This window comes from Lotus japonicus, chromosome 4, assembly GCF_012489685.1.
Source record: "Lotus japonicus ecotype B-129 chromosome 4, LjGifu_v1.2".
Taxonomy (NCBI): Eukaryota; Viridiplantae; Streptophyta; class Magnoliopsida; order Fabales; family Fabaceae; genus Lotus; species Lotus japonicus.
Genome location: NC_080044.1, coordinates 41,458,946 through 41,472,295, shown reverse-complemented (window position 1 = coordinate 41,472,295; position 13,350 = coordinate 41,458,946). Strand labels below are relative to the sequence as shown.

Genomic DNA, 13,350 nt, shown 5'->3' with positions numbered 1-13,350 from the left:
CTGTTACAATTAAAGCATTTGGGCCTCTTGTCGGGACAAGCATTAGCATAATGCCCCGGCTCCCCACATCTGAAACAGGTCATCTCCTTCTTCAAAGTCTGATCTCCGGGACCTCCAGCAGTACCCGTCATGGGTATGTAAGATCCTGAAGTAAATCCTCTTCCAGCAGGACGCTGATATGGCCCCCTGCTCTGAAATTTCTCTCTGCCCTGAAAATTTTGAGAGCCCGACCTCATCGGCCCTCCAGTTCCATTCCGGTTCATTCTCCGGTTCTTCATCAGTTCCACTTCCGTGGCTTTCTCAACCAACGACTGGAATCGCATGATTCCCAGCGGCCTCACTGAGTCCTCAATATCAGGCCTCAGTCCATTTACAAAGCGCTTGCACATGTAGCGGTCATTCACATGATCATGAAAGAATTGAAAATGCTTCGCCAAGATTCCAGCTTTGAAGCAAATTCCGGTACCGACATACCTCCCTGACGGAGTGTCAGAAATTGTGACTCCCGCTCATCCCGAGCACTTGTTGGAAAATACTTTTCCAAGAATGCGGTCCGGAATGAGTTCCAGCTAATCTCCTCGTGATTGTCTTCCATAATTCCTCTGGTGCCCTTCCACCAGTACTCAGCATCCCCGAGTAGCAGATAAGTCGCCATGCCCACTTTGGCACCCTCAGCAGTTTGTAGTACGCCGAATATCTTCTCGATTTCCTGAATCCAGAGATCCGCTTTGTCTGGGTCAGTACCACCAGAGAACTTTGGTGGGTTTTGCCTCCTGAAGTCATTGAGGCCTTTGTTTTGGTCCAGAGTTACTTCCCTCTGGCGCTGATGCTGATCACGTGCCTCCTCAGCAGCACGCCTCATCGCATTATCATTTGCCTGCGCTGTTACCGCTTGGGCCATAGTGGCCATCATCTCAGCTAGCTGATTAGTATTCACCATGTTCTGTTAAGTTAAACAAACAGTTAGTACTCATCATAAGATAGCATCTAGTATAACTATACAATATGATTAAGCAATAACTTCAATCAATTTTTAAGCGAAAAATCGCTTGCAGACAATCAATTTTCACTCTTTGCAGAGTCACACAACCTAGCACAGAAGACCTATTCCCCAACAACTCCCGAAAGACTCGACCGTGCTCTGATACCACAATGTAACACCCCGATTTCGGTGGCGTCACTTTAGTAACCAAAATAAACTTAATGCGGAAAAACGTGAATATTTTTTTTTTTCCGATAATAACTAAGACAAGACTGAATTAAATAAAACCCAACAATAACAATAATCAGAACTAATATACAATATATAAACAGCCCCCGCTGTAGTAGTAACCTCGTCACGAGTAAACCTCCAGTGACGGAAAGAAAAGTGTAACGCCCGAAGGCAAAAGGTACAATCCACAAGAAAGGTCAAGTGTCCGCAACACCATCCCTCAAAACTGAGAATAAGCTGGCCCATCGGCCTGAAGCAAGACCTCCTAAGTCCAACCAACTCTCTGTGATTCTCGTAAAGAACCACACAAAAAGCTATAGGTGGGAAACTACCCTGTCCCCAAAGAAAACAAATGATGTTCAAAGCTAAGACTCTACTCCTACACTAATCCCATCTCGAGGAGCTCACACCAGCACTAAAACCTACATGCTAGCATGATCGTCGCCCGAATCTGAATCCAGAACGACCTAGTCTATGCACACCATCCGTCCTCCTCTCGCTACCGCGATACGCTCCAGTTCCCGCATCTCAACCCTAGTTCCTCCCGAAGGATGAACCATCATGAATCAGCCCGCCAAAGTCATCTGACAAAGGGCGTTTGTTCGCCAAAGCACACACAGAAGACGCGAGGGTCAACTCCAAAGAATTATGTAAATAATAGCACCAATAAATATAAATAAGATAATAGCCACTTAGGCTTATAACTAGGGATAACATCCTAGGGTTGCATATTTCCACAAAGAATATAACGACTGTAAATCACAGTTAACATGCCTCAAATAGAATTAACAAGTACCAAACACACTCATCAACTATGTCAGTATGCATGTTGCATGAAATGATATGCAGGTTAACCCAGTCAACCAATATGCAATCCGGAACGGATGGACATCAACGGATCAGCCCTTCACCAGCCACGGTGGTGCCATTTCGGCCCGCGTGCCTCTTACACCACACAAAGGTAGTCAGATCAGCCGTAACCCGTAGGTCTGCCATTTCGGTCTGCTACAAGAGACGTTTACAAACGCTCTTTCACGGAAATCCGGGTCTTATGACCATTTTGGAATCCGACGAGGTCCAGAATACGTCCTGTGTTAATACCCCATTAATGTTGCATGAATGCAGGATGATTAGTCAACCAACGTCTCCGATCTCACTCGACACGTCGCCACGTGTTCTAGGTAAATTAAAGTTTCTAAAAGCTTACCCGAAGGTAAAGTCGATTCTGCGACAAAATACAATAATCATAAAATGAGTGCAACCACTCACGATGACTCTTCGGGTCATCAATGCTCTCACGAAGTCTCACGCTTCAGTGAAGTTTCATGCTCTCACAAGGTCTCACGCCTCAGTGGAGTTCCATGCTTTCCACAAGGTCTCACGCCTCAGTGGAGTATCCCGCATTCACAAGGTCTCACGCCTCAGTGAAGCTTCATGCCGTTCACGAGGTCTCACGCCTCAGTGAAGGTCCATGCTTTCCACAAGGTCTCACGCCTCAGTGGAGTATCACGCATTCACAAGGTCTCACGCCTCAGTAAAGCTTCTCGGCTCATCCCTTGGATGGCTAACAAACTGCTCAACGAGCGAAGGAGTACCAACATACTCAGAACTTACCAAACTCCTCAACACTTGGATCCGACGACACTCCTCGTTTTTCCAAAACTATGACTTGACTTCCAATGCCTTCCTTCGAGGTTGTTATCATTACTTAAAGATTTTGAGGTTATTTAAGGTCTTATGAATTTTCTTTATAAAATAGATTCCATTTCGTCTTATCGCAAGTCTTATACATTTGCAGGATCTCCCAATCCCAAGTCGCTTCCAGAGGATGTCTCGATCCACTAAACAAAATTAAGGCCCGAACCTCGTTCGTCCTATCAAACTTTCTCAAAACTCTCAAAATAAAATCGGCATGACCTGCCCGCTATTCTCACCATTCAGAATCTCAGATTCCAGTACAGAGCATATTTAAATCATCACAATCAACAACATGTCATATATCAATAAATCGCATCATAAACACTTAGCACTTAGCATATAAAGCATGCACCACACATCCTAGATTACCCACATAGCACATAGCATGTAAGTCAATCTCAAAAACATTCAGTAGATGAATCATCTACATTGTCAGCCGAAGCCTCAGAAAACATTTTCCAATCACACACAATTCCAGTGCATAAACAGTAAACAATGTCGAAACATCGACCCTAAGCATTAACTAGAGATTCAGTGAGAAGCCCTCACTTGCAGATTCTCCAGGATTATCTTCTAACTCTTCCTCACAAGCAAAGCGTTGCTCCTCAGGAAATTCCTCAAAAGTTCCTTTAAAGCAAAGTCACAGAAATACTATCAGAATCTATCGAGAACTAAGCTATCGATACTTACTAAGGTTACACGAAGTAATCTATACTCTAAGGTACGATAATCTAGCGCGAAAGACAAGTTTTCGGAAAAGGAAATTTTCCTCCTCCCCCTTAATAGGGCTCGGCCACTTTAGGTAATTATGGGGCTCGATTTTTCTTCGATCAAACTTGGTTCCTATGCTATCATTAGCCGTAACTAAGGGTATTCTGAACTCGGAAAAATTATCGGATCAAAAACTGTCGCAGGGGTATTTTGGTCATGATTTTTAACTTAGGATTTTCAAAACTGAAATCCCAAAAATAAAATTTTGCAGGGACGTCACCAACGACGTTTATGACAACTAATCCTACTAGCACTAAGCTAAGGCGATAGGTTTTAGCCTAAAGGTTGAAGCTTTACCTCAAAAACTCCAAAAATGGGTATTTTAGGTTCAAATTGATTCCGGCGGAATTCCGGCGACATAACGGAAAATCTAATCCGGCAGAAGTGATCTTGGGCACATATAGAAGAGGTTTAGAATCAGAAATGAAAGATTCAGGATAGTTTTGCAAAAACCCATAAACTATCCACTCAGAAAACTCTACAGAAAAGCTATGGAAAAAGCGATCAGAGGTAAGGATTAGCGACTATACCTCGAAGCCTTGAAGTAGCAACTGATTGATCGACGATCAAGCAAACGATGAAGAAAATCTTCTCCTCCTTCTTCCTCTTTGTGGCCGCGGGTTTGGGTGGGGAAATGGGTAGTTTTTTTGGTTTTTTTCTTCCTTTCTTTGCTATATATAGAAGGTGGAAATTCGCGGGAAAATGAAAGTTTCGCGAATCTGATTTTTTTGGCGTCATTCTCCGTGAATTAATAGATATGTTTTGGCGAAAGAATTCCAAAACTAAGATGAGGTCTCTTTGTATTTTTGGCAACTAAAGCATAGTCGGTATAAAACTATTTTACCCGATAAGTTGCTTTTTGCATCAAAAGTCGGAATAGAAAACTTCCTTCGGAAGAAAGATTGAAATCATCAAGAGAAATGGGTGTACGCGTGTAGAATATTCATTTGAAGCTCTGAATAGATAAAGTCTTCATTGTCGAGAAATTCTAGGGTTTTGAAATACCAGGGATTCGGTTTCGGCAAACTTCCGATGATTGGAATCGGACGTTCGTAGATCCTAGAGTTTCGCCTCGAAACGATTGTGATATATGGAAAAAGAGAAGTTCTAACATTTCTCTGAAGATTTTTGGAATTAACTTCCGTCGTGCCTAAAAGTGAAAATTAGCTATATACTAGGGTTTCTGACCTAGGTTTAAGCGTATAACGATCGTGCTATAACTTAAATCGACTTCGATAAAATCCTTTGACTTTTCCTGAACTTTCTCCTTCATAAATCTTTTTCATTTGACAAACTCTTGTTCAGGTTTCCTTTCACAATACATCAACCCTAATCGTAAATGGAAATCTCTTCCACTGATCCTAAGCTTAAAATCTTGGGTCTTACAGCATTGCCCAAGAAAAAAACTAGGATCATCCAATGACGGATCCAGGATTAATAGGTTGTGAGGGCAAAATACACATAAAAATTTACAACATTAAAAACATAACATATTACTATTAAACTTCTCAATACACATCATAATTGTTCTCTACGAGTTTTCATATTTTGAAAACATTGCACAATAATTTCATTCTCAATACTATCAAATATTTCTCTCTCTATATAAGTTACTAAGCAATCATTCTACCACTCATCCCCCATGCGATTTCGCATCCGATTCTTGATAATATTCATTGAAGAGAAAGCTCTTTCAACTGTTGCAGTTGCCACTGGAGTATCAAAGCCAACTTCAAAAGGAAATACACTAATGGATATACAATATGCTTTTTGGTCTCCACAAGCTTTGTAGCAAGATCACTAATTCCACCCAATTCTGAAAATTCACTATCAGAGCAAATGTCTATAAAATAAGTTTAAAGCTGACTATCTAGTACCAAAAGTTCCACATGAGAAAATTCCGAAGGATAGAATTGAGCCAAACGAATCAACTTTTCCTTATCAAATGCAACAAATGAATCTCTTGGACTCAAGCAAGCTACACAAAGAAGTAATTCAGTATTAGCTTCTGTAAAACGATTATTCAACTCTTGAATATGTTGGTCAATCGCTTGATAGAATAATTCAACTTGAAAATGATGCAAATTAGAGACTTTCTCCATTTTGCGCCTTGATCTTCCATGTTTTTGAAAGATATCAATCATATTTGGAATGACAACATTGTGTTTTTCACAGAATAATGAAACCACATTGAGTAAAGAATGCCAACCATCATCTCTCATGGCTTGCAACCTTTGCTTTGATACTGACACCAATTTCATAGCATTCACAATATCTTGATCTTTTCTTTGTAATGCTTGAGATAATTCACTTGTAATCCCCAAAATATTTTTCATCAAGGGTAAGATAAAAACAAATTCGAAAGATTGAACAGAATCCAACAAAGCACCTGCTTCAGCTCTTTGGTCCAAACTTTTGCCATCTTCCTCAACAATTTCAAGAACATCAATCATTGAAGAGAACAAAGAAACAATATTAACTAATGAACCATAATGCGAGCCCCATCAAGTATCCCTGGCCTTCTTGATGGCAATTTCTTGATTCAAACCACGCCCACTAGAAATTTCTCCATTTTGCAATGCTTCTTTCACCCTAGCAATTTGACTTTCGTGAACAATATCTCGACGCTTACATGGAGCTCCAGCACTATTACACAAATTAGCAACTGTATTAAAAAACAATGCCATTTCAACATGCCTTTTTGCTACTGTAACAAGAGCTAATTGAAGTTGATGAGCAAAACAATGAATATAGAATGCACAACTATTCTCTTTCAATATCAAGCTTTTGAGCCTATTAAACTCACCTTGCATATTACTTGCTCCATCGTATTCTTGTCCACGTAATCTTGACAAGCTTATCCCATGTTTTGCAAACAATGAGTCCAAAGCAAACTTTAGTGATAAAACATTAGTATTGGGAACATGAATAAGACCAAGAAGACGCTCTATAACTTGTCCTTTCTCATTCACATAACATAAATCCACACCCATTTGTTCCTTAATTGAGATATCTCGAGATTCATCAACCAAAATAGCAAATAAATTATCACCCAAATCATCAAGAATAACTCTAGTAGTCTCACAAGCAGCAACTCTAATAATATCTTTTTGTATTTTAGGAGCTATGAGTTTTAGATTTCCACGAGCATTCTTTAAAACTTGATGAATAGTATCATTGTGGTTGGAAAGAAAATCTAGAAGCTCCAGGAAATTCCCCTTATTACTTGAACACATTGACTCATCATTACCACGAAAAGCTAACCCTTGGCGCAATAAAAACAAAATGCAATCAATTATAGCAGTCAAATGAACTCGGTAATCTTATTTAATTTGATGAGATTGTTTGCCCAAAGCAACTTCAATGTGTTGTGATTGTTTCATTAGAGCTTCACAATTTCTCCAAGCTTGATTATGAGGACTATTTGCACCACCAACATGAGTTTGCAACCTGTCACTTTTCTTCCAATTTGTAAAGCCTTTTGTTATAAATGTATCTCCACTACCTCTATGTTCTCCAACGTTAGACCTCATGAGATAACAACATAAACAAAATACCGCATCTTCTTTTTTACTATATTCTAACCAATGGCCATATTTCAAATACCAATCGGGGTTGAACCTACGAAGAATATTTCCAAATTCTCCTTGTGGAAAACTAATCTCTTTTGGTTGACAAGGACCATTTTGTAGATAACATCTTCTAATTTCATCTCTATCATTAGGGTGATAACATGAAATTCTTGGCCTTAAACCAGGATCATTAGGAAGATTTACTGAATCAAAATCCAAAAATCTTTTTTTTTTTGTGGATGGACCCAAGGTTTTATCAAGTGCTTGAGGTTGAGAAGTTGAAGGCTCTGACTCTGAAGTTGACTTCCTTTTGTAAAACTTTTCCATTGATAAAGTCTAGAATTAAAATCAAACAACCATAATTAAATGTGACCACACTGAAAATTATTTCAAAGGCATCACACACAGTGTCTATAAAGTTTAAATAAAAAAATTAGACTGTGAGATTGTGAGTTATTGATAATACTTAATAACAAAAAGTGAAACATACATGGTTATAAATTTACAATTCACTATCTTCAAAACCCAACTAAGAAATACACACATTTAAGTTTAACAAAATGCATGATTCAATAGCAAAAGGACAAAATCTATATTCTAAAGCAATAAATTAGAAGCTAAGGGACCAGTGGCATGATTCAATATTGAATTTAATAGCGAAATTCCAAAAGACAAAGCTAAAGTGGCTAAATTGCAAGTGGATTTTTATTTTTTTAATGAATAAATAACACATGATTCAATATGTATAATGGTTACCAGCAAGAGTTAGAAGATGCAGAAATGGATTTCAGAAGCAACACCGTTTTGACTTCAACAGAGGAAATATGCCCTGCAACTTCGTCTTCTTCTTGTGTGACTGTGTGGGTATGGAGGTTTTGGAGAAATGAAATAGTAAAGTTGGATAAATGTGTTCCAATCGATTATCTTTTAGATATTTGACTTGTTGAAAAAGTAAAGAAGTACAAAGAAGTTAGAGAAAACTTTGTTCAAGGACGTGGGGTCAAATGCAAGAAGTATAAAGAAGTAGAGAAAAAAGTTGAAGATATTTAACTTTTAGTGGCATTGGAAGTAAAAGAGTGTAGCTATGGGGGCATTTAGTTTTTGGTGGGGGAAATTGAATATTTTATATTAAAATAAACGGGTATTGAGAAGAATTTTTCTCAAAGACGTGGGGTCAAATGCCCCACCCACTCAACACGTCGGTCCGTCACTGGGATCATCCATTCTTTATTTTTTAATTAATTTTCAAAATTATTCTTAACAATATTGCTTTAGTTATTCTTAACGCATTGTTTGGTTGGAGGAGAAAGGAGGGGAGGGGAGGGATTTTTAAAATCTAATTTTGTTTGGTTCAAACTTTAGGAGGGGAGGGGAGGGAAATGGAGGGGAGCAAAATCCCCCAACCTCAATTTTTTGTTCCTCCCAAAAGTGGGGGAATTAGGAGGGGAAATAAATTTTGGACAAAAATAATCTTGCATAAATCTAAAAATTCCTATTTGTTATCCTAGGTTTCCCTTCTCTATTTCACATATTTTAACCCTCTCGATCTGTTCTCTCCTTTCCCTCTCTTCCCTCTCGTTCTCATTGTTTCTGGGCATCACTCTTTATTTCTTACTGATTCCCCTAATTCATGCTTTCATCCAAATTGAACTTTTTCGCTTGAAGTGCATTTCTATAATAATTGGAATTGGTTTTGCGTGATTGAGTAACACATGCTTTAATGGCTTTATCATTGAGATATTTCATGAAAGCTGTGTAACTGTTAAGCATGAAGAAGAAACCCATGATCTTAAGTCCTTTTTTTGGGTTATTTGGAGAGAGATAAAAATTCCAATAGAAATTTGATGCATTAGAAAGGCCAAGGTACCCTTTTTTTTCGTTTAGAAGTTTAGTGAGTGATTGTGGGATTTGGAGTTTTATTAAGCTCTTTAGTTATACTAATATGTTCCATCATGAACATTGACATGAGGTATAGAACCTAAGGTGCAAGGAATGTGATGTGAGATTCCTAGAGAGAATAAGAGCGTAACCGCTTAGAGAGAGAAAATAACTGAATTTCGAGCTTGTTATTTCTCAAATGAGCTAAGAGTCCTTTACAATTGGTCACCATCCCCTATTTATAGTTGGGGGAGTTGGGCCTAACGCCTTTAAACCATCCTAATGCCCGGTTGGGCCTCCGGGACGAAGGCCCAAGTCCCTGATGTGCTCCTCGCCCTAGGCCAGCGCCCCTGGGCGAGGGACCCTAGGGTCTCGCCCAGTCCACAAGTCCACAAGACACCGAGCTCGAAGCATGAGAGGTAAGTGTGTCTTTAAACAAAAAAGACAAGGCGATGGACGTAAGAAGCTAACTAATGCTAAACATAAGGTACAGAAGTAAAGAGCAATTGCCAACATGGCTTGGTAACCTAAAGCCTAAAAATATAAAATTTTGAACGCCTCGTCACGTTCCCTTGGCGGCTTGAGTCCCCAAGCTAGCGTGCGGCGGTGATGCTGGATTTGCTCACCTCGCTATAGTCGCGCACGTGCCCTGAACCGTAACTTTTGACATGTGCCGAGCCTGCGCCACGCGTTGTGTCCTGAAGTGACATAAAGGTCAGCAAATCCAGGGAGTCTCAACCACTACCTTTGAAACATCCCTTCGAATCGTGGTAAATCCTGACAATTTGAATTTAAACCAATAAGCTCCAACTGTCGTAACTTTTCATTTAATGCGCTGCCTTCGTGTCCCGATAATCGTGTCGCACTCCCTTGAGTGATCATTCCACTTTTGCCATGATGAGGCACGATTCCCCAACCGCTACTTACCCCAACTCTTAAAATCTCCTTCCCTTACTAATTCACCACCTCTAGAATTCCTGCAATCTGCTGAAATAGAGAAACTAACACTCTTTTCCTTTTAGCAAAAATGACTCCCCAACGCCGAACCAAAGGATCTTCTCGATCTCGCAGCGCCGCTCCCGCATCTCCTTCTCCCGTTAACCCTCCTCCCTCCGGGGGCTTACCTCTTACTGAAGATGAAAAGAACGCTTTCTGGCACAAAATTTTCTCCAACCTACCCAAGTCTATAACTCAAGACCCCACTCAGGAGGCCATCTGCCAACCCTCTGAGCAGTCCACTGACAAGTCTATCTCCGAGACGGTCCGCCAGGCCGGCGGACTCTGCCACGAGAAATCCCTTGAAGATGTCCTCATCACCGGTCGGCGTTTGGAAATCCGCCGCCCCTGGCAGCACTGCACGATCGAACAAGGCGTGAAGCAACCCCATTTCTTTTATGTTCACGAGTACCTCTTCCTCGACCTGGGGATCAAACTACCCTTCTCCCCTTTCGCCTGCCAGGTTATGAGGAAAATCAATGTAACCCCACGCCAACTTCATTTGAACGCTTGGGCCTTCATCCGGTGCTTTGAGATTCTCTGCGACGCCGTTGGTCTTGAAGCCAAAGTCTCTCATTTTTTCTACTTCTACGACGTGGAGCCAAAATCCTTGAAGACCCCGACTCCTGGGTGGATCTCTCTGAAATCTCGTATGGGCCGGCAGCGCCTTTACCCTTACAAGAGCAACATCAAGAAGGGGCCCGGGCGCCGGTACTTCCGCATATACATCCTACCTACCCTGAAGCTTTCACCCGCCGGGACGGGACCGCTTTGTTTCCTTTCTACTGGACCGAGAGTCCTCGCGATGTCCCGCAACCATCTGATACATCGCTGAGTGGTGAAGATAAAGCCATCCTTGGTTTTTTTGCTCGGCTCCCCATCCTTGAGTGTTCTCAGTTGCTTGAAGCCGCTCGCAAGAACACCCTCCGCTCATTTCTAGGAGGAATGAACTTCACCGAGGTCGCGCTCAAGCGCGCCCTAGCTGCTGACTCACTTGAGTTACCTCCCGTTTTCAATACCAACAGGGTCAAGAGGAAACGTGCTGTCGCGGATGCTGATGTCGAGGTCGCCGCCTCCGCTCAAAAGAAACGGACCAGGAAATCTGGTGTTGCCCCTTCTGAAACGGCCGTGGTAGCCCCAAACGTCACTGCCCTGGGGCCTGGCGATCCAATTCCTGACCCCATCCTTCCGCCGGAGATTGACGATCCGGCTCCGGCGTCCACCAGCGATGCGGTCCAACCTTCCCCAACTAGAAAACCCCGAAAATCCAAAAGGATCGCCCTTAGCACAAATGAAGAAACGAGGGTCGCGACCCCCTCGCCCCAAAAGTCAAAGAAGAAAAAGAGGAGAACCAAGAGACCGAGGGCTGGCGAAACATCTGCCCCTCGCCAAGATCTGACGGGCGGGAAAAGCCAGACCCCATGGGCGATGCGGGGTACTACTTGAGAATATCCTTTTGTAGTCCAGCTAGGAGTATTACTTGGGAATATCCTTTTGTATTTGCTTTGTAAAAATTTTACATGGGAGGGATGCCTCATTAAAAAACTCCCTTGGCGAAGAAAAAGAGTGCATCTTTATTTTTGGTCCTAATTTTTGGTTTCGTTGCTTTGTAAAAATTTTACATGGGAGGGATGCCTCATTAAAAAACTCCCTTGGCGAAGAAAAAGAGTGCATCTTTATTTTTGGTCCTAATTTTTGGTTTCGTTGCTTTGTAAAAATTTTACATGGGAGGGATGCCTCATTAAAAAACTCCCTTGGCGAAGAAAAAGAGTGCTTCCTTTGCCGCGTCCTTGGCTCCGCTTTCCACATGCTTCCGCTCCCCGCCCCTCGGGTCAAAGTATCATTCCCATCACCACCTCTTTCGAGCTAAACGTGCTCGCTAGCCATTCATCATTACTTCTGGGCTGGCTTCCTTCCATGCCCGCCCCGTGGTGGTGAGAAACTTCTCCCATTTTGCCCTTCTGCATGTCGTACTTGGACGTCCCTGGCTTAAAATCTACCGAACCCACATGCTTCAAATATTTTGACTCTCTTTTTTCTTTACCCGGGCGACGACTCACTGGTTTCCCTCTCCTCGCCTTCTTTCTGTCCTTTGACCACTCGCGCGCCTTATCATCTCTTTTCTCACCCCTGCCCTGTTGGACGATCCGCTAGCCCATTTCTTGAATTGCAATTCCCTTTCCCTTCTCCTCCTCTCGCCTTGAACTCAAGAGATTTGGTTTTCTGAACATCGGCAGTTCCCAGAATTCTCGGTCTTTTGAGCTCCAGCTGAAGAGGTCAAAGTTGTCCTCTACCAGCTTCCCCAAGCGTCTCTCCTAATTAACCGTAAGCTTGGGCTCAATCGCCAACACCCCCCTACTAAATTTATATGCTTCTAAGTCTGCGATCACATTTGCCCAACGCTCCTCTGCATGAGCGTCCGTGAACTGTCCATCCTTACTCGTTCTGCCATCTACCCCGACCCGTCCTGCATTGCTCCTTGATCCTTCTAACTTCCTGTCAACCTCCTGCTTCGATTCCCCCGGCCTGCCCTGGTTACCTTGGATGACCTCCTTTCTTTCCATATAGGCTGAGGCAGTGTTGTAACATTTTCTCGCCCTCCTTTGATCAACTACAATATTTCCCACTTTTCCGCTTATCAGCGGATATTTCACCACCAGGTCTGCCGTCAAAATTACTGCGCAGAGGCGATTGAGTGTGTTCCTTCCAATGATGACGTTGTAGGATGCCACCACCTGCAATACAAGATACCTTACACGGAGTAGCTTGGTGTTATCGTCGATACCAAAGACTGTGTCCAGATCTACATATCCGCGCACCCAGAATTGCTCACCTGAGAAGCCTACTAACGTTCCTGTATAGGGCATCAGATCTTTGTCCGTCAATCCTAATTGATCAAAAGCATCCCCATAGATGATGTCAGCGGAGCTCCCTTGGTTCAAAAGAACCCGCCGCACGTTAAAACTGTTGATCCTTATCATCACAACCACAAGATCGTCTTTGTGTGTCCTGATTCCTTCGAAATCTGCCGACGATATCACAATATCTGGATGCTGGAAACCGAATGGAGTTTCGTACTGTTACACTGATGTCACTGCTCTCACGTGCCTTCGCCTCGCCGACGCTGTGTCCCCGCCCCCGCCAAAGCCACCCGCGATTGTGTTTATTGTCCCAACTGGCAACTCAAGGTCTTTATTAAAGGTTTCCTCCGCCCCCTTCTTT

At 42.2% G+C, this 13,350-nt stretch overlaps 2 protein-coding genes across 2 annotated transcripts; both read right to left on the bottom strand.

Moving 5' to 3' along the window:
• Positions 1–5,538: 5,538 nt before the first annotated feature.
• On the bottom strand, positions 5,539–6,135 carry LOC130712758 (uncharacterized). Its single transcript, XM_057562576.1, has one exon. The coding sequence runs from the start codon at positions 6,133–6,135 to the stop codon at positions 5,539–5,541; it is 597 nt and encodes a 198-aa protein (XP_057418559.1).
• Positions 6,136–6,186: 51 nt separating this feature from the next.
• On the bottom strand, positions 6,187–6,918 carry LOC130712757 (uncharacterized). Its single transcript, XM_057562575.1, has one exon. It carries the CDS (start codon positions 6,916–6,918, stop codon positions 6,187–6,189), a length of 732 nt encoding a protein of 243 aa, XP_057418558.1.
• Positions 6,919–13,350: the final 6,432 nt, after the last annotated feature.